The 18,993-nt window shown below is 38.1% G+C and overlaps 1 protein-coding gene across 47 annotated transcripts in view; it reads left to right on the top strand.

The window, feature by feature from the left end:
* Positions 1-18,993, top strand: part of APBB2 (amyloid beta precursor protein binding family B member 2) — a 158,508-nt gene that overhangs the window by 103,661 nt on the left and 35,854 nt on the right. For all 47 annotated transcript variants that reach the window (XM_086891259.1, XM_086891264.1, XM_086891280.1 and 44 more), the window contains 2 exons: positions 10,794-10,940; positions 15,171-15,298. In XM_086891259.1, the coding sequence (XP_086747385.1) occupies positions 10,794-10,940; positions 15,171-15,298 (275 nt within the window). The remainder of the gene's footprint in view (positions 1-10,793; positions 10,941-15,170; positions 15,299-18,993) is intronic.

Below are 18,993 nucleotides of genomic sequence, written 5' to 3'. Positions count from 1 at the left end.
CTACATCCAGCTTCTTAATTTCAGTAATTTATTTTGGCAGAAATTTCTTGAAGAGATGGCTCATTGTGCTTGATGAGGATCCTAATTCTGCATGTGAAACATGCACAGCTAGAAATGAGTTTTGAATTGGTGCTTCCCAGGAGACAGATCATAACCTTCCTGGTTAATTTATAGAGCAATGTGTGCCTTCCTAATTGAGTTTCTAGGAAGGCAAAAGATGTTTTTACCAATCCCAGACTGTAAATTCTTCTGGGTTGTCTTCTTTTTCATTGTTATAAAATATGATATCCCTATGTAAAAACATAGGAAGGTGCTAAATTTTTTCTTATGTCCGTATATGGAAACAGAACCTCCTGGGAAACCTGTCACTGTCCCTAGGAATGGATGAAAAATGGAAAGCCCATGTGACTGATTCCCTTTAAAACCTTTTACAGATTGGCTTGTTTGGCCTGACATTTGGATGTGCCTTTATTTTCTCCTTTTCTCTTTGAGCTTGGATTTTCAAATTCCCTATCCACATTAGTCTGCTCAACAAAGCTTCACTTCTCCAGCCTTACCATTTTAGAGCAGTTTTAGCTATATAATATTATCTAAGAATGGGAAAAATGTATTGAAACCTGTGGAAGGTTTCAATACATATACTCCAATACATTTACTCCAAAAGACTGTTTTCTACTTTAGAAACCAATAAATGTTCTGTATCTCAAAGGAAGAGAATGAGACTATTTCCAAGAGAGAGAGTATCAGGAGATGTTAACAGGTATTTAAATTTAGTGATTCACCTGTAGGTGAATGAAAACACTCTTGGAGACATAGAAAGTGAATTGGTGATGAATTTCTATGAATTAATTGGGTTTTAGCGTTTAACCAGATGGCCTTTGGCAAGCTGACTTGTGGCTGTTGTGAAAGTGGCCTGTAAATCAAAATAATCCATCTAAGCACTATCAAAATAATTTTACAAAATACTACATGCTCCACAAAGATTGAATATCCCTATCTTCACTGCTTTTCTTACTATGGAAGCAGGTGTATGTGTTTTGGATATTGTATATTTGCTTCTTTCTGGTCCTTTCCTGAAGCAAAAACGCTGCCTAGACACAGGATCATGTGCAAATATGCAGCATGTATACCCTTGGGGATGGGCATGAATCTGATTTCTGACCCAAGTGAAGACTTAACCTGAGAGGAGCTTTTGCCATGCCCCAAGAAAGGGTTCTTTTTTTTACAGCCAGAGTAGCTTCTAAAATTCTTAATGCAAGCAGGGGGTATTCAGCATCTTCCAGCACTATACCTCAGACTGCATTATAGTCTTCTTACAAGCTCACAAAATGCTTCAGAAAGCTTCAGTTCAATTAATTTCAATTAATTAAATTTAAGGAGTTCATTCCATCTTAAATCTCTTTACAAAAGGAGATCAAGTCTAAAGGAGAAATACGGTATCTTCAACAGTTTTGCTTCTAAAGTGGTATTTTGGTTTGATTTTGGATTAGGAATTTATTTCTTTCAAAACAATCTTTTGTTTTCATTCCCTAGGAAATAGTACTAGAAGAAATCTTGTACCCATTCCTTTATTCTTAAAAGGGAACCACAATATATAAACCCTTGTATTAATTTCAAGTTTAGAATAAAGCGGTTTTTTGGGTTTTTTTTCCCACCTTGACTAGTCTTACTGACCAGCTGATTCAATTGTAATTCTCCCTTCCACCTTTGCAGCTCCTGGGTAGCAATGGTGAGTGATGGGGGTGGCTGTTTCTAAACTGGTTTGTTGTCTCTGAAATTGGCTGTTTGCCCTTAGCAGCATTAAGACACCCTCCCGTCCATAGAGATGCTGCAGGTAAATGATGCAGGTGCTTGAAAATGTTCTGCTTCAAAAGCAGTTTTCGAAATAGCTGCCTAAAGCATTAAAATACCTCATATCCTCAATGATTTATTTTTTTAAATAGTCTTCTTCATGTTGTGCATTAGACCTTTCTGAGAATGTTTGCTTGTTATTTATCTCTGTCAAAGATAGTCATTACTATTGACATCTGTTGTGTCATTAGGTAAAAACTGGTAATATCATGATGTGATGTACATCACAATACAGATTTCCATCTAGAGGCTATTTGTTTCCACCTTCTTCCTAAATGGAGTCTTGTTTAATCAAATATGAAGATAACTTCAGGTCAGAGGAAAATGTAGCATTTTCCCAAATCTCATGGATTTACTTTATAAGGGCATACAGTTACAGTGTGGTTTTTTGTTATATTACTTGTAAAATATAAATATCTGGGATAATGTAGCATAACTTCTCAAGCCATTCAAGATTATAATGAGATCCTTCAAAATATTACATGTCTTTCACTCCTAGGAATCCCATATATCTCTGGGATCTAATTAGCTGTGAACCAAACATGCACAATCAGGACACAAGTGCCTAAACAGCAAGAGGGATGTAGAGGAGAGATTTTATTAATATTCTTCCTTAGAAAAGCACATCACAAAGCCATTCCTCATGTGAAAAAGAATGGAAACTGCTTGAATATTTACCATTAGTTTCTAAGTTTGTAATGCAAGAATCACGTCTTGAGTTTGGGGGCATTATCAGGATTTGCTTTGTAAAGATACACTCTACAAAAGGTTTGCACTAGGCTGTGAGATTTCTGCAGGACTGGGAAAAGAGAAATCATAGGAACACCTTTTTTCGAAATCAAAACAAAATATCTTCATGGCCAGTAAAATTCCAGTATTGACAGTAGCTGTGTCTGCCACAGGTGTGTTGGCCAAATTTGTCGGGGTAGTAAGAACATAGGTGCCAAATGGATTACAGGAGGATGCGTGATGCAGATGGGAGCTGTGCAGGTCATGCTTTGCTCTTGGAACAATTACTACCTTTGCCATGAGTGGCCAAGTTGTGACCCCTGTCCCTGGGGAGGCAGCTTCCCTGGTTGCCAGTCAGGTGAGGTGACACTGGAGGCAGCCTTGCCTCTGGAATTGCAACTGTGGGACACCCAATGTGCTGCTGTGGCCTCTCAGGCATGGAATACTAGTAAGTGCTGGCTATGTTTGACAAAACATGAATGAACCTTTTTTTTTCCTTAATGATGTTGTTTCTTCCATGGTGGCAGTTTCTATTGCTGTGCCAGTGTCATCTACAGTACTTTTCTCATGGAAGTGCACAGTCCAGTTTTTCTTGGCTGGAGTTTGCATACAGCATCTTGCTGTGGACAACCATGTAACAAACTGTGGTGGTTCAGTAGAACACAGAAAACCACAGGCTGCTGATCTAAGTTTTTTAGGTTTTTTTTTTCTTTAAGAATCTTCGCTTTCTAATAGTTGAATGTTGCTTATTTTAGTAGCTTTTAATCACAATTTATTCACTGATTTATGGTGCAACACAGTAAACTTTTGATGGGCCAGCAGTACTTTGTGTGTGATTGTTGAAGAAACCCTCAGGAATGGAAAGAAACTGGGAGAAGCAGCAGCTCATCATACTCATGTGCCACAGGCAAAAACTTTGTGTGGCCGTTCTGCAGACCAATGGATTCTGTCAACAAGCAGCTCCCAGTTTAGCACAGCCTGGGCTGATACTGCCAGCATACCTTCCTGTCAGCTCACCAGCATCTTTGCTAGTACAGTGCAGAGGTAACACAACTTGCAACCCTTCATATTCCCCATTTGAGACCAACCATTTCACCTCTGAAATGACCTATGTAGCCTCTGTCAGCTTCAGCTGTAGAATGGCCTGTTGATTGTGAATTGCTGCGTGAATGTCTGTTCATTGTATTGCTACAAAATGGAATGACAGATATTTTTGTATTTCTCATCAATTATTTACATTACCTTGCCAGTTTAGGGCAGCTCAGGGAAATAGCTTTTTTCTCGTTTGCAATTCAGTGCTTACCATTCCATGGCATAGATTTTTAATAGAAAAAATGCTGTTTGTATTTATGTGTATGTATAAATATGCATGTATATTTATTTATATTATATATTGGACATACACATTTTGAAACCAGCATGATACAAACTTGGTGAGTTATTTGTCCATTGTGGCTATCTGAAAGGTACATTTATAGAGGAAGTTCATTTAGAAATCAATTAAAGTGGAACATTGAGTTGAATGACAGAGCAATATTTAGATAACTCTAGCCAGCATGTGTATTTATTTTTAGTTCTATTTCTAAATTTCACTTTAAAAAATGAGAAGTTTTCCTTGTCAAAATTTTCTGCATTTCATCCAAGAGAAGAGGGATAATATTTATCTCTTAAGAGATGTAAAAGCATGAGATATGCCATACATCATACTGCCATGTTGCGCAGTTCTGCATTATTCTGTATGTTTGGAGATGATGACTCCATGGTGCTTCAAGGAGACTGTGTGACAGTAAATGGGTCCTCAAATGTGGGAGCTGCACCAGGAATCAAGTTTTCTGGACTCTGGATTCATGCTTATTTGAGTCTGTTTTGAAAAGTGGGAATTGATCAATAGTGATTTAACTTCATTGACTTTGGATCCTGTTGTAAACATAATTTCTGCAGAAATCAAATTACTTATAATAATGTTGCTTCTAAAGAGGCATGAAGTTCTGACTGTAGCGAAGCTGGAAGGTTTTTCTCCATTGATTCATAAGGTCAAGAGTTCACTTAAAGGTTGTGGGCTCTTCAGGGGTTTGTTTCTTTGTGTGTTTTGATGTTTTTTTTAAAAATTTGGATGTCATGCATATTCCCTTTGAAATTATGCACCAGTACTAAATAAAGTACTGCTGATGGCATTAAAAGCACTTATATCTGTCAGCCTGAAGAAGAGCCTACATTGGGAAAACACAGCATTTCAGGTTAAAGTTAACGAGCACAGAGCATTAATTTTAAAGAAAGGAATGCACATGTTCTTTATGCTCTATAAACTCCTGCAGGGCTTGTCTCTGCTGACAAAGCACACGTGTGTGTTTGTTGAGGTCATGTTTGTTTGTCTCAGAATAATGAAATCTGCTCAGGTTATCCTGACAGTTCAGTTACTCTGCAAGATAACCCCAAATTTGAACATCCTTTATTAGTTTCTGGTGAAAAATATGACTGGCTTTTCTTAAATGAGGAAGCACAAGTTTTATTTCACTGTATTAAAACAAAGCCCAAACCACACTTAGCTCACATCGAAGTGCATAAACCCATCCCTTAGGATCTGAAGTCAAGCTATCTGTAAAGCATCTAAAGTGAAAACCTGTTCTTGCTGAGAAGATTGGAGAAAAGAATAAGGTGATTTTAATTTCTTCCTCAGAAGGGGGTGTCAGTAGAGAATCGTAGTGTCCATTCTATTTTTTGCTAAAATGACTGGATTTTAAAAAATCTTGAACCAGCACAATGTTCCTGCAATATTTTCTTGTCTTCATAGATTTGACCTCTGGCTGTAAGCCAGGGGGAACAACTGAGACAGAAGCATTAAGCTCAAAACAAGAGAGGGTCTTTTGTCATCCTATACATTGAAACCTGCTGGTCTGGAAGAATGAGACTGTAGTGGCTTGGAGAATGACTGTGAAAGCAGAAAAACTTATACTGACTGCCTCTAAAGTAATTTATTACAAAGGTTATTCTATAGTATTTGTAAAGTCTCCATATTATATTATAGGGGAGTTTAGTTTATAATTATCTGCCTGAAATAGTATTTATTAGTGATTTCCGAATTCTGTTGTGACCTGAATATTTCTGTGCTTATTTTTGTATTTCATATGCATTTTCAGTAATTCAAGTAAGACAAGATGAACTAAAGCAGGAAGCTGGAAATGTTGAGAAGTCTTATTAGTATGTTTTTTATTAAGCATTTTGAATTTTTTGTAGCTAAGAACTTTTATGTGACATCTGTGAGTATTTCTTTCAGGAAGTAGATGCACTGAAGTCTCTTCATGTCAATTAAGTGAAAGAGCTTGTTCATTAATTGCATAAGTTCTTTTTATTCTCTTATTACTCTATCTTTGATCTTCTCTAGTATTTTCATCTGAAATCAATGTAATCTTTCTTGCTATGTAGCAGGCAAATACACTGGAACATACTTCTTCTTCAGAATAGAAGGATAATATGTTATGATACTTGATCTTCCAAAGCATAAAATTATATGATCGCTCTTTTTATTTTCAAACTATCAAGAAAAATGCAAGTGAAATTTTGGAAGTTATGTTGGCTGCATAATAAATGGTTAATTATGTGACCTACATGCTGTGTCTCAGGCACAAACCTGCTCAGTGGTCTGTGATAAAAGGCCTTATTAAATATTATAGTGATTTATGCATATCTGCAGGCAGATATAACCTTTAAAAAGGAAAAATATAAAAGGAAACAAAGGGAAACTGCTTAAAACCAAGTCCTGTGGGCTTGGAAGTAGAGAAGAAACAAGTAGCACATATTGAAAGCATCAAGGCAAGCATACTCAATGCAGATGTGTTCACAGTGGCTGCCCCCAGCTGTGAAATATAAAAAGTCATCTGTCTGTGGTCTTGCAATGTTCATTGGTTTGTTGTTCTCAAACTGATAACACTGAACTGTTCTAATTCATTTTTACCCTATGGTGGGATCTTTTCTATCCACAGCTTTATGAACCATCCAGTTTCCAATACTACTCTGCCGTCAGTCATGTGCACTTGATCACTTTAGTGCGGGATTGTATTTGCTCTGTTTTTCTTGATTATTTTATTTTTATTTTCCGTAATGCTACATGCTTAGCACTGCACGAGGCAACACCTAGAATGTACATTTGCTTATGGTTAGAACTTTGTCACAGTTCTGTGGCCCTGCCAAAGCTCCTTCCAGAGTTCCTCTCGGAAAAGCTGCTGCAGAGCAGAACTTTTCCCTGTGGTGAAGGGTTTGCAATGGCAAAGAGCAAAAGTGTGGTCTGTGGTTTGTTCATTTCTTCAGTCCTAAAGTTCCCCAGGCAATTTTTTGCATCAGAATTGCACTTCAAGAGAGGTTTACACCTCTATACAGCGTTCAGATGGCAGTATTTATTCATTTGGTTATTAGGTTACAGATCATTAACCCTGAAACATTAATTGGATTTGCAACTATTTGAACATAGGCTCCCCAGGATTGTAAAACCAAGCAGCAATACCTGTGTTTTCATTTTAGCTCATCTGTCTTTTCATGGGCTAGTGTGTGATAAAGTGGATTTTTTTTCCTCTGTGCAATTTCATTACACAATGTCCTGTGTATCCAGGCAAGAAATGTGAAGTCTGTAGTCAAGATAAAAATACAAGATTATTGATTTACCATGGCTTAAGTGATATTTTTTCATTCACTTTTCTCAGCCACGCAGTGTTTGTGGTAGTATCTTTGATCTTCCCAATCCCAAGCAGCAATGTTTGCACAGTATACAGTTCCTAAATATCTTTCATCCTGCTGTATTTATCAACTTCCTTTGTTTCTCTTCAAATCTTTTTTTCTCTGCCAGCTCTTGAAAAGTGTCTCAGGGCAAGCAGACAGCCTGACCAGGCTCAGAAAACCTTCTCTAAGAGAGAAAATAGATTAGACTACAGTAAACCAAAAGTTGGCATCAGGATTACTTTGAAATTATGACAGGCCAACACGTAATTGCCACTAATTATCTCTAAGCCTTGAGCAGAGATGCATAACAAACTGGCATTGCCAGGAATGATGATTTTACTGAGCTCATAGACTCTTAACGAAGAAAAGCTAGGCTCTGGTTTTTCAGCTTGGCTTGGTTTGCCTCTAGGTGTTAGTTCCAGAAGACAATAAGAGTGCATTATCAAAGCTCTTTGGAGTCAAGGGAAGTGATTTGTCTCTTGTCTTGTCAGTATCATTGGTGTGAGGCAGGGAACCACGATGCTGTGTTAATGTGTTAGAGTACTAAGCAATTCTGCTGTCACACCTAACTCAGCCACCCATGGTCTGAAAATTGGGTCATATCTGACTGGAGACACTAGGTGGTTTGTTTCTGCTGGGTTTTGTGCTCTTTTGTTTGTGAGTAGAATGTTGAGTCTTTTTGGGGTTTATTGAGAGGTTTTTGTTTGCAGTGAGTTTTTGGGAAATTGGTTTGTTTTCTGAAGCTGTTCTGAAGCATTTTGTTTGGGTTATGGTAAGGACTTCTTGTGAAACACACAAAAGCTTGTCAGGTGCCAGGAGCCAAGGGTTTTCTCACGTCTACCTCACTTGGAAGCACCAAGAGGGATTAGAAGCAGGGCCTTCCCAGGTCCTTCACACAGAGGGCAATATTTGGGGTAGACGAGAGTGTTTTCATTCAACTCACTGTACTGTTTTGGCAGTGGGCTCCATAAATATATTGGATGATGCCACCAGAGAATTTCAAACAGAATAAAAAAAGGCCAGGAAAATAATATCAAAACAGTTCACCATCTTTAGTAATAAGACATTTACCTGCTGTCAAGCTGACCTGATAGTCTTTCATCTTTTTTTTGGCCTTCTTAAGATAGACTCTGTTCAGTGCAAGGGCTGTATAGGTTGGATGGGCCTCTGAGCAACCTAATCTGGTGAAAGGTGTCCCTGCCCAGCAGGAGAATTGGAAATAGACAATCTTTAAGGTCTCTTCCAACCCAAAGAATTCTGTGATTCCGTATTTATCCTTGTGTTCAGAAAGCAGCTAACAAATTGTAGATGTGGTTGAGATGTGAAGAGCAACAAGGAAACAGTATTGCATATTATTATTATTATTGTATATATTTAGTTCTTCACCTCTCTTATGATTTAGAAAATGTTTCTCTCTGCTAGTATTCTTCTATTTAATTTAATATTTAAATACTTGTAAAGAAAATACAAAAACCTTTCTTTTGGTACAGTAAAAATCAGTATTTTTAAAGCTTGCAAAGATAAATATTTAATAGCCCAGTGGGTATAGCAGCACTTTTAGCAAGATTCATGAGCATGTGATGTGCCTGAAACAACTCTGCAACCTTAAGATTAGATCACCTTAATAATTGCTTTAAATTGTTAAAAATGTTTAAAAATATTTATTTTAGTACATTGTGTAGCCCTGAAGTTAGGAGCACCCCTTCCTTTGTTCCCTATTTCACCTTCTCCTTCTTTGCCCTTTAGAACTGAAATTCAGCATTTTTGTGGGTTTCCAGCGCAGCTGGGTCAGGAAGCAGCACCGTGGGAGAATTTGCATATTGATTCCCTTGTTTGCAAAGGAAAAAAAAAAAAAAAGAAAAAAAATCCACAGGAAAGCTGGAGGCATGAAAGGCTTTAAATTTTTTTTGCCTACACTCACTAAAGGGTTTTATACAATTGCAGAGTATCTTTGCTGTCTGATACCTGAGATGAGATACATCATTAGTGACTCATTGGAGTGGGTACCAGAGGTACAGGAAGCAGGCTCTCAGGCTGGTTTTCCTGCTTGGTGGAGTGAGCTTGCATGAATGCATTGTGCAAACTCAAAGGAGGCTGAAGGAGAAGTTTTAAAGGGAGGGAGAAACTCATTCATATTTTTATCCATTGGTGAATTTTATTCTTCCCTTACTTTGCCAGAGTTGACAGGGCAGTATTTCCCAAACAGCACACCAGTGATGGTGTGTGAGCTTGATCAACTCACTGACGTCACAGCAGGTTTTAGAAGGTGGCAAGTGAATTTTTGGCTTTTGAGCTCTGAAGCTGGTTTATTAACTACATCTTAAGGATTGGTGGCTGCAGCATGGGCCTGCTGTTGCAGCTCCTGGGCTACGTGGCAGCAGGGCTCCCAGCAGTCACCAGCACTGCCTTCCTTCAGCAGCTCCCAGGATCCTTGTCTGCTTTCCCAAGGACCCACGGGATGCTGCTGACAGCAAAGAAAGCTGTGTGGCACTAGGCAGCAGTGCTCAACCATGAGTGCTGGTCTACTATTGCTGAACCTCTAGGGAGCATCTAAAGCATTTGGTGTGTGTGCTCAGGAGGTACAACAGTAAGCACTCATAGTTCCGAGTGAAACACCTCTGACGTTCTCTGGAATAAGTCTTGGTCTCGTACACAAACTCCTGCTGACTTAGTGTGAGGCCTGTATTTCTCCCACCATAATGCCTGAGAGCAAATGAGCAGGTTTTGGTGTTTTTCTTTTATTCTCTACCTTTATAGATATAGGGTAGAGGTGGTGCCGTTCAATTTCTTGTTTTGTTTGTAAAAAGTACCATATGTGCAAAATAATATTGCCTTGGTTTGTTCTGCCAACTGAGTATTCTGGTTGGATAAGCGTCTTTCTGCTAAAAAATGTATAATTAGAATGTTTTATTTTAAAGGTAATTTTGAATTTCTTCTAGAAAAAGCCTACTTTCTTCTTATGATAGCTTATCTTCTTCGTTTTGAATTTGTTATTATTTGCTACCTTAGGTAAACTTACTATAGAAGTGATTGCTGTAATCCACAAAAAAATGTAATTTTCTGGTTAAAAGCCAGACAGTGGGTATCTCACAAGAGACATAATCCAGTAGTGTTTTCTTTCTTTTCAACTAGAATTCTAGATTCTAGCTAAAATTTCAATTCTACCCTATCTATAGTTGTGCTTTTTCCTTTATTGTTTTTGTATTTGTGTATATCCTAATATTTACTGCTCCCTTGTTTCCTCCTTTATGTTAACAAAATAATTTTCATTGAAAGGCATTACTGTTACCTCCACAGGCATCTTTCATAGCAAGTCATGCGTTCTTTTTTGTTCCTTTAAATGTTTTCACCTTGCCATTTACAAATTAGATTTTCATTTACTGATGTTTGAGCATAAGCCCATCTACAAGGCCTTAATTTTTTTTCCTGTTCTAGATGGAGATCTTTGACCTTAACTGCCTAGCTGATGATGCATGACATATGTTTTTTGGTTTTATTTTCAGTGCTTTGCTGTGCGATCTCTGGGCTGGGTAGAAATGGCAGAAGAAGATCTGGCTCCAGGAAAGAGCAGTGTTGCTGTGAACAATTGCATCAGACAGCTCTCTTACTGTAAAAATGACATCAGAGACACTGTTGGCATTTGGGGAGAGGTAAGAACAGAGCAAATTTCTCCTCCTCTTGGAACATGTCTCTTGCATCATAACACATCTCAAAGGACCAGTTCTGTAGACAGCTATGTCCATGCTCTGTGTTTGGGGTTTCACTACCTCAGCCTGGCACTGCCAGATATACAAAAGTGTTCAGGGAAAATGTTGACTTTGTTGTTCCAAACTGCTCAGGGCAGCAGATGCCACAAAGAGCTCACTTTCATGTTATATCTGTGCTAGTACACACCTGTGCAATGGTATTGCTGGGGACACACAGGCCAAACTGTTGGAAATCAGTGTAAGTCTTCCTCCTGACCAGAGGTCTGAAAGTGATGCTTTGTAACAACATTTTCAAAGATTTCACAATGACAAAGGGCTTTAAGGAAAACCACACTGGCAGGGTTGTGGTTCTGAAATGTATTAGAAAATTGGAACCGATGGACAGATGGTTTGTCTTATGATGATTATTTTATCAGTGTTTCAGAAGGAAATTAATGATATGTCATCAGTCTGTCTGTTGGCTCCTCTCCAATAACTCTTGTGTCTCTGCACCAGTGTCATCCAGTTTTGAAGGATGCCAGATTCCCACACAGTGAGGGAAAAAGAGCAAGTCCAGCTTTCCTCTTTCTTGGTTTGTTGAAGGGTCAGTGTGCTCTCATCAGCTGAACCATGGTTGCTCTTCTGAGTTGGCAGCAAATAGAGGATAATGCTGTGGGAACTTGGGGAAAACTTTAGGTTTTGTGATGTGGAAAATAGGTGTGCTGGGGACAGATGAAGAAGTGGAAGATGTTGAGGGGTCAGTAAGTGAAACAAGGAGGGAAAAGCACAGGAGACAAAGCTGCAGTAAAATATCTTTGTTATTTGATTGTTCATGAAACAACTTAAACTTCTGCCAAATCTTATTTTCTGCCTCTCTCCTGACATATTTTCAGAAGGGTTACACTACTGTGAATTTGCCACACAATATCTGAATACAAAAGTGACAGAAGAGTGAATGTTGTAACTTTTCCTTGTGTGATCTAAGAGAAATGGCACTGCCAAACTAAAAAGAAATCAAAAGAAAGACTAGTCTACGTTTCATTAAAGATTTCAGGAAAAATAACATTCAATCTCCCAAGTTATTGTTCCAGTCTATGGCTCAAGTCCACCATCCTGACTATGACCACAGCAATGCCAAGATGCTACAGGGGAGCTATTGAAAGAAAGTGCCCTTAAAAATTAAAATTATGTTTAAAGGAACACATTTATAGTGTTACATCTATTTAAAATAATTTCAGAAGGATTTTTATATGTAAGAAATATATATTGTACATATAAATGAACAAAATAATACTGTTTTCCTTTCTTCCTTACACCTGGGAACAGTTTTATTAAGATAATGTATCTAGACAAGCAATTAGAGATGTGTCAGTCATGGACTTTGGACTTACTGCTGGCCCTAGGAGAGAAAAAACTCCATCTTTATATGTGTGTAATCTCATCCATTTTTTGGCACTTAGATCAATTTGAAATATATTGTTTACTTTGAACTCTCATGATTTATGAGTTAGTGTTCACATTTTTTTATATTTCTCTCTGTCAATCCCCTTATTCTTCATTGGAAACCCTTACAGGTTTTCAAGCCAAGACAGTGAAAAGTTTTGGTCCTCTTGAATGGATGTTTAAATTTAGAGTGCTATTCATTAAAAAGAAAAAGAAAAATCTGCTTGAAAAAACAATAGAGACACTGTGCTTGAATAGGTGGCTCCTGAAATAAATTGTCTTCCTGATTTTAAGAGTTCATTACATCCAGACACATTTTCCTGCCTGGAGTATAAGGACTCAAGAGTGATTAGAAAAGGCACATTTTAGAGAGGAGCCTGAAAAAATTATACTCCATCACTGATGAATCAGATGGAGCAATTATAGCAGGAATCTATTATGAAGCTAAATTACTGCATGCAGGAATTTCAAGGTTGCCTAAAGATTTACTTTAGCTAGAATATAATGAAACTGAAACTGGGGTAAGGATTAGTCCCAAGTTTTCATGATTTAAAAATCTGCAAAACAAACCACAGAAACCTCCCACACCTGGGTAAAATCTTGACCTGCAGAACCTTAGTTAGTGGATTTAATGTGGGATTTCATGCCTTTTGCTCAAAAAAAAAAATTACTATAAATTTTGAACTTCTACTGTTCTGTAAAATCTAAAAAGAAAAACACTATTTATCTGTTTGTGTTGCTCTTTTGCCATGAATTATCACTTACATGAAAAAGATACCTCCTTGCCATTGACCTATATACTACAGCCCGTAACACTTCCAGAAAAAACTGCTGGGATTGAGCCTCTCTTTCCTTCATTCATTTTCTCTCTATGGCTCTTCCTCATCTCAGACCATCAGATCTCTGCAGCTCTTCAGCAGTCTGAGACATTAAAGCCTGTGTTCAAGCTCCTAGCCTGTCTAAATAATTTCTTTTTGACCTATGCAGTGCTTTCATCTCTAAAATAGCTTTTGTATAATAAGGCAACAAAATTTAGCAAAATTTATTGCTTCTGGCTGCAGACAAGTGATCCCCCTGAGCATTGCAAGGATAATTTCCTGTGACTTATGTTGCTTATCTGCTCATTCTCCAATTTTTTTCCAGCTAATTTGAATTCCATTTTGTTACTCTAATCCCAGTGTATTTTGCATGAATAACATATTTTTCTTTCTTGTAATAATTTCCTTCTGGAACAAATATATAAGTATAAAATAGGTCCAAAAAGCAATCTTTGTGACACTTGGTAGCATTCTTCGCACAATTTGTTTACTGCTTCTGACCTCCAAGCTAATTTCTCCCTTTTTTTCTCTGTGATGTTTCTTTTTCTGTCTGCGCTAACATCTCAATGCTGCTGGTTTGCCCCATTTTTTCTGCATGAATACCACAACTACATCTGTTTCTACTTCTCTAGAAGCAGCCTATATGTCCAGCCTTGCACCTCAGCCTCAGATGTGATATTTCCATCAGGTGAAATATGCTTGTGTTGGCTCATACCAGGTGTCACCTATCTCTCCCACATCCCTCTTGGTACTTGTACTGCCAACTCTGTGTCACAGCTTCCCTTGCAATCTCTGTTAAGAGATCTGGGGTTGTGGGAGGAGATGGGCACTGCCTGCCCCTTGCTACCTTGCCTACAAACAGTGGCAGAAAGCCCTCACAGAGTGACATTAATGTATTTCTTATCCAGACACAAAATTAGACATCATAAAGACTTGAGCCACAGTAATCAAGTGGGAAGAGGGTTTCTGTGTCACTGAGGTGAAGAAAAAGGTCCGTTTTGAAACATTAATCAGCTGGGATTCAGACCCTTTCCATTCTTTCTGTTCATGTATAGATTCTGTCAGAAAAGGGAGGAAACAATATGTTTAGCTGATAGCTTCCACCTTCTGATCAGCAGGAGCTTATCTTACTGCTCAGCAATAGGTCCAGGATAATTTCTGCAGGATCTCATGGTCTGAAGAATCTCTGTACAGCCTCCAAGAAGAGGGATATTACATGTGATAGAAGAGGCAGCAGACCTATTACGAATGCAGTCAAGAGAAGGAAGATAAGCATTTGTGAATTAGCATCAAAAGGAAAATTGTCTCTAAATTTGTTTCCTGTAAGAGAAATAAGCATTATCTTTGCTCTTACATGCCAGAAGAATTGTGGAGAAGTCCTGGCTCCAAGATTCTGCAGTCACTAGCAGAATTCACATTCAGATCTTAATGCTAGGTTTTCCCCTTTCATCTTTCTTCAAAGAGTAAATCATTTGACACGTACAAATTGCTGTCTGTTCCCATAATCCATTGGTTAAAATTTATGGAAACAAAACACTTTGAAGGGAGAAACTCTGCCTCAAAAGTACAGGTTTTGATACAAGCTTTTACTGTGAGGACAGACCATGTCTTCTCATATATTTGGAAGAATTTACTTAAAAACAGATAAACACATAACTTGTTGAATAACTCAGTAGTTTGGGTCTGAATGAGTTGTATTTAAAAGATATCAAAGCTTTTTGTGATTGAGATTGTTTAAAAATGTAGTAGCAAGATAACATCTTAGACCTTTCTCACACCAGAAGTATGTGAAGTTTTTTCCATTTTCTCTTGGAACAACCTAAAGCTTTGAGTAAAGATGAAGCTAGTTTGAACAGCACAGTCACAACACCTTGAGCCCAGCCAGTTTGAGAGGGTGATGTACTGTGTAATTGTACTTTGTCTGGAACTGCAGGGCAAAGACATGTACCTTATACTGGAAAATGACATGCTGAACCTGATTGATCCCATGGACCGCACAGTTCTGCACTCGCAGCCCATTGTGAGCATCAGAGTCTGGGGCGTGGGGCGTGACAATGGTCGGTGAGTATTCACTTTTGTCTGTCTTGACTTGATGCTATTTCAGTCTGCTAATAAATAGTACACGTTATTCTGTCCCAGAGCCTATGAGAAGGTGGGTAAATTCTTCTTTTTGTTGCTGCTGTTACTTTCTCAACTCTGTGCTTTTGGTGGTGTATCACTTATATACTGTTTTGTTAAACCTTCATTGAACAAGCCTTTCAGATTAACTCAGGTACATAAAACTGCAAACATGTAACATTGATTTGTTTCAGATGGATGTAGTACTTTGTGGTATAAAAGCATATTTTCAAATATGTCTTGTAGTATTTCTCCTGGCTATGTGAAAGCATGTCTTCCTGCTGGTTCAAGTTAAATGTACTACCACTGCTCTGACTGTAGGCATGTGTTTCTACTTTCTTGAGATACTTAATGTGATGGAGAAAAAAATCGTATTGAGGGAAAAATATTTGATTTAAGTCATTACTGTTACTTCTAGTTCTTGATGTAAGAAAATCCCCAAGGGTGTTGCAGAAAACTGAGGTTTGTCCCTGAGATGTGCTGCCTGCGAGCTGAAGTTGTTCCTTATGGTAGGGAGCAACCAGGAATGTGTGCTAAAGGCCTTCCTGCCCTGGAAGCCCTCTTTCCTTGGGTTTCATTCCTGACTGATCTTTTGGTGGTGTTCTTGTTTGTCATGTAACATTGCTGTGGAAACAGTGTTGTGAAAGTGACTTATGTGGAGCAGGACAGTGAGCTGTCTCCCAGTCTGATTGGGCATATTGAGGTAGCAAAAATATTGCCATTCCCATCAAGAAAGTCCAGGATCTTAGGACAGTACCCGTCCTGACACAAGAATAGAAAGTAACACTGTTTCGAGTAACACTAGCAAGCTTTTTGTGTCCATGTTTGATAATCTCAAGTCCTGCATGAACTATACTGGCTGTGATGCAATAAGTAGATCTCTGGACAAGGGAAGGGTTGCTGATGTCATTTATCTGGACTCCTGAAAGGCTTTTGGTACAGTCTCCTACTACATTCTTCTTTCTAAATTGAAGAGATATGGATTTGATGAGTGGACTGTTAGATGTTTGTGAAAGTGGTTTGATAGTTGCATCCAGATGGTAGTTATCAATGGCTTAGAGTCCCAATGGACATCAGTGGCATGTGGTGTCCCTCAGGGATCTGTACTGGGACCAGTTTACTTAATCTTCACCTAATGTGACCTTCCAGTACCTGAGGGAATTTACAGGAAAGAGGGGGTGAGGCAGTTTACAAGAGCATGCAGTTGACAGGTTAAGGAAGAATGGTTTCAAACTGAGAAGAGTAGATTTAGATTACATCTCAGGAAGAAGTTCTTTACTGTGAGAGTGGTGAGGCACTGGAACAGGTTGCCCAGAGAAGCTGTGGATGCCCCATCCCTGGAGGGGTTCAAAGCCAGCTTGGATGGAGCTCAAAACAACTTGGTCCAGTGAAAGGTGTCCCTGCCTAAGGCAGGGGAGTTGGAAACAGATGATCTTTGAGGTCCCTTCCAGCCCAAGCCATTCTGTGATTGTCAAGGTATTTGCAATTGTAGGGGTTTGGGTTTTTTTGTCTCTAACTTTTGATAATTTCAAATATGAACAATCTTTCCTAGTAAAACATTTTCTGAAACTTGTTTTATCTGCCTCAAAGTTTCTGATTACCAGTGGCTAAATCTTTAAAAGGAAAGGTGACTTATTCTTTAGGTGACTAGAGGTTTCTAATTTTTTTGCTCTTATAAATGACTGATAGTTGACTGGGCATGGGTTAACTGTTTTTCACTTCCATTGGTACAGATTTTTGAGAGATCTAAAAGGGGAAAATCCAGTTTGAAATGCTGGGAAGTAAAAAGGTTTTAACTCCTAATGAATAAAGCATTAGAATTCTTTGTTTGCATTAGAAAATGGGTGCATTACACATTTCCCTTCAAGACAGTTTTTGTAGTACCTTGTTTCAGTCAGAAAATAAATAGAGCATTTTAAGGAACACCTAAATGTCATGCAGCTTTACAGAGTAAAGCTTTGATTTTGATTAATTTTTTTAAAGCATTTACAATTATTTTCCCAAATACTTACATTCCTTTGTGAAATAAAATTATTCCATTATGTTCTTTATGAAGTAAGATAATGAACCATATTTCTTCAGGCTGGGGTACCTGCTTTTCCTGAAGACAGAGCTGGGCATGGATGTTTTTAGGAAACATTTAAGAGAAATGTACTTTTTGCAATCATGTGGCACCAATAACATAGTATTTGGTGAAATGTATCTGAGGGTGGGAGGCAGATGCTGCTAGATGAACATAAGCCCTCTCAACAGGGCAGGAGCTGTTGGGAAAGGTTGTGTGGTCACTCTGTCTGCTCTGACCTGCTGTGGTACACCACAATATCTACCAAAAGCTACATGCAAAGACATAGGAGATCTCTGATCTGATCTGACCTCTGATCACTCCTGCCCTGTTCCATGGCATAACTGGGGGCTGAAGATGAATTCCAGTTCTGCTAAGATTTCTGCAGAAACTTAAATCTCTATTAACAAAAAATGTTTAGATATGGGATATGTGGGAGAAGTAAAGGTCCAATTTTAAAAATACATGTAACAAGAACCCCTCAAACCCAGTTCTTCCTTCTGGTCATAAAAAGTAGCCATTTTCTCAACTGTTTTCCTGAAAGGAAGTTTTATACATGATGCTGACAATACAGATAAGCTGGCAGAGGAAATAAAATAATTTTTCCCCATGCTTCTACTATCAGTGATGGGACTAGGCCTTTCTGTGTTCAAAGTGAACATTTAGCGTTTCTAGAGAACATGACATATCTTGACCAGCTGCTGTAAGGAACAGCAAGAAATAGTTTATTAAATTTTAATATATATTGCATTTAGGTATTAAACACAAAGTCAAAACCAGCTTTAATATTTCATTTGCTGGCACACGGATGTTTTATTTGGGGAATTTGGGTTTTTTCATCATAAGAAATTTTATTTCATGACTTTTCTATTCATAGCCATTTGTATGAATTTTGATAGATGCTTTTACAGAAATTTTGTGTCCAGAATGACTTTCAGGACTGTAGCCCACTCTTTTTGAAATTTAATTTTAGTGTTTTATTGACACATTTTAAAAAACGAGATTGTAGGAAAAGCAGTGTAGCTATTACTTGTAAGTAAACTCAGACTGTGTTTTAAATACCAGAACAGACATGTTACATACCAGAAGATCAAAACAACAAGCAGAAAGGACAAACTTATGAGTGCGTGATCAGATGTACAATATGTTTTGGGCATAGAGATGTTCAGTGTAGGAAACATGCTTTGAGGGGTAGCATAAAAGATGTAGCATTTGCTAAAGAAGCACTAACACACAAGAAAAAAGCATTTGGAGACAAAACAAAAGGAGAACACAAGCTGAGAAAGTCATATGGTTGAGGTGGAAACTGTACTGCAGCGCTTCTCATGTATACATTAGCCCACAGTCCTTGTATTCATCCTGGTAAAATCACCTGTTACTGCTGAGGTGAGGAATACCAAAGCCATTCACTGACTGCAGAAGCAACTTTCCTTAATTATGGGCTTGTCATCGCCAGAAAAAAAGCGAGGGGATCACATTGCTGCTTAGGTGGATTATAAGTGTTCATGAACTTGGTGAAATCACAGTTTCTGGTGGGAACTACTTCCAGAAGTTGTTGCACATAAATTTCATTAAT

Source organism: Cyanistes caeruleus, chromosome 5, assembly GCF_971803275.1.
Source record: "Cyanistes caeruleus chromosome 5, bCyaCae1.hap1.1, whole genome shotgun sequence".
NCBI classification, from domain to species: domain Eukaryota; kingdom Metazoa; phylum Chordata; class Aves; order Passeriformes; family Paridae; genus Cyanistes; species Cyanistes caeruleus.
This window is presented reverse-complemented; position numbering and strand designations above follow the sequence as displayed.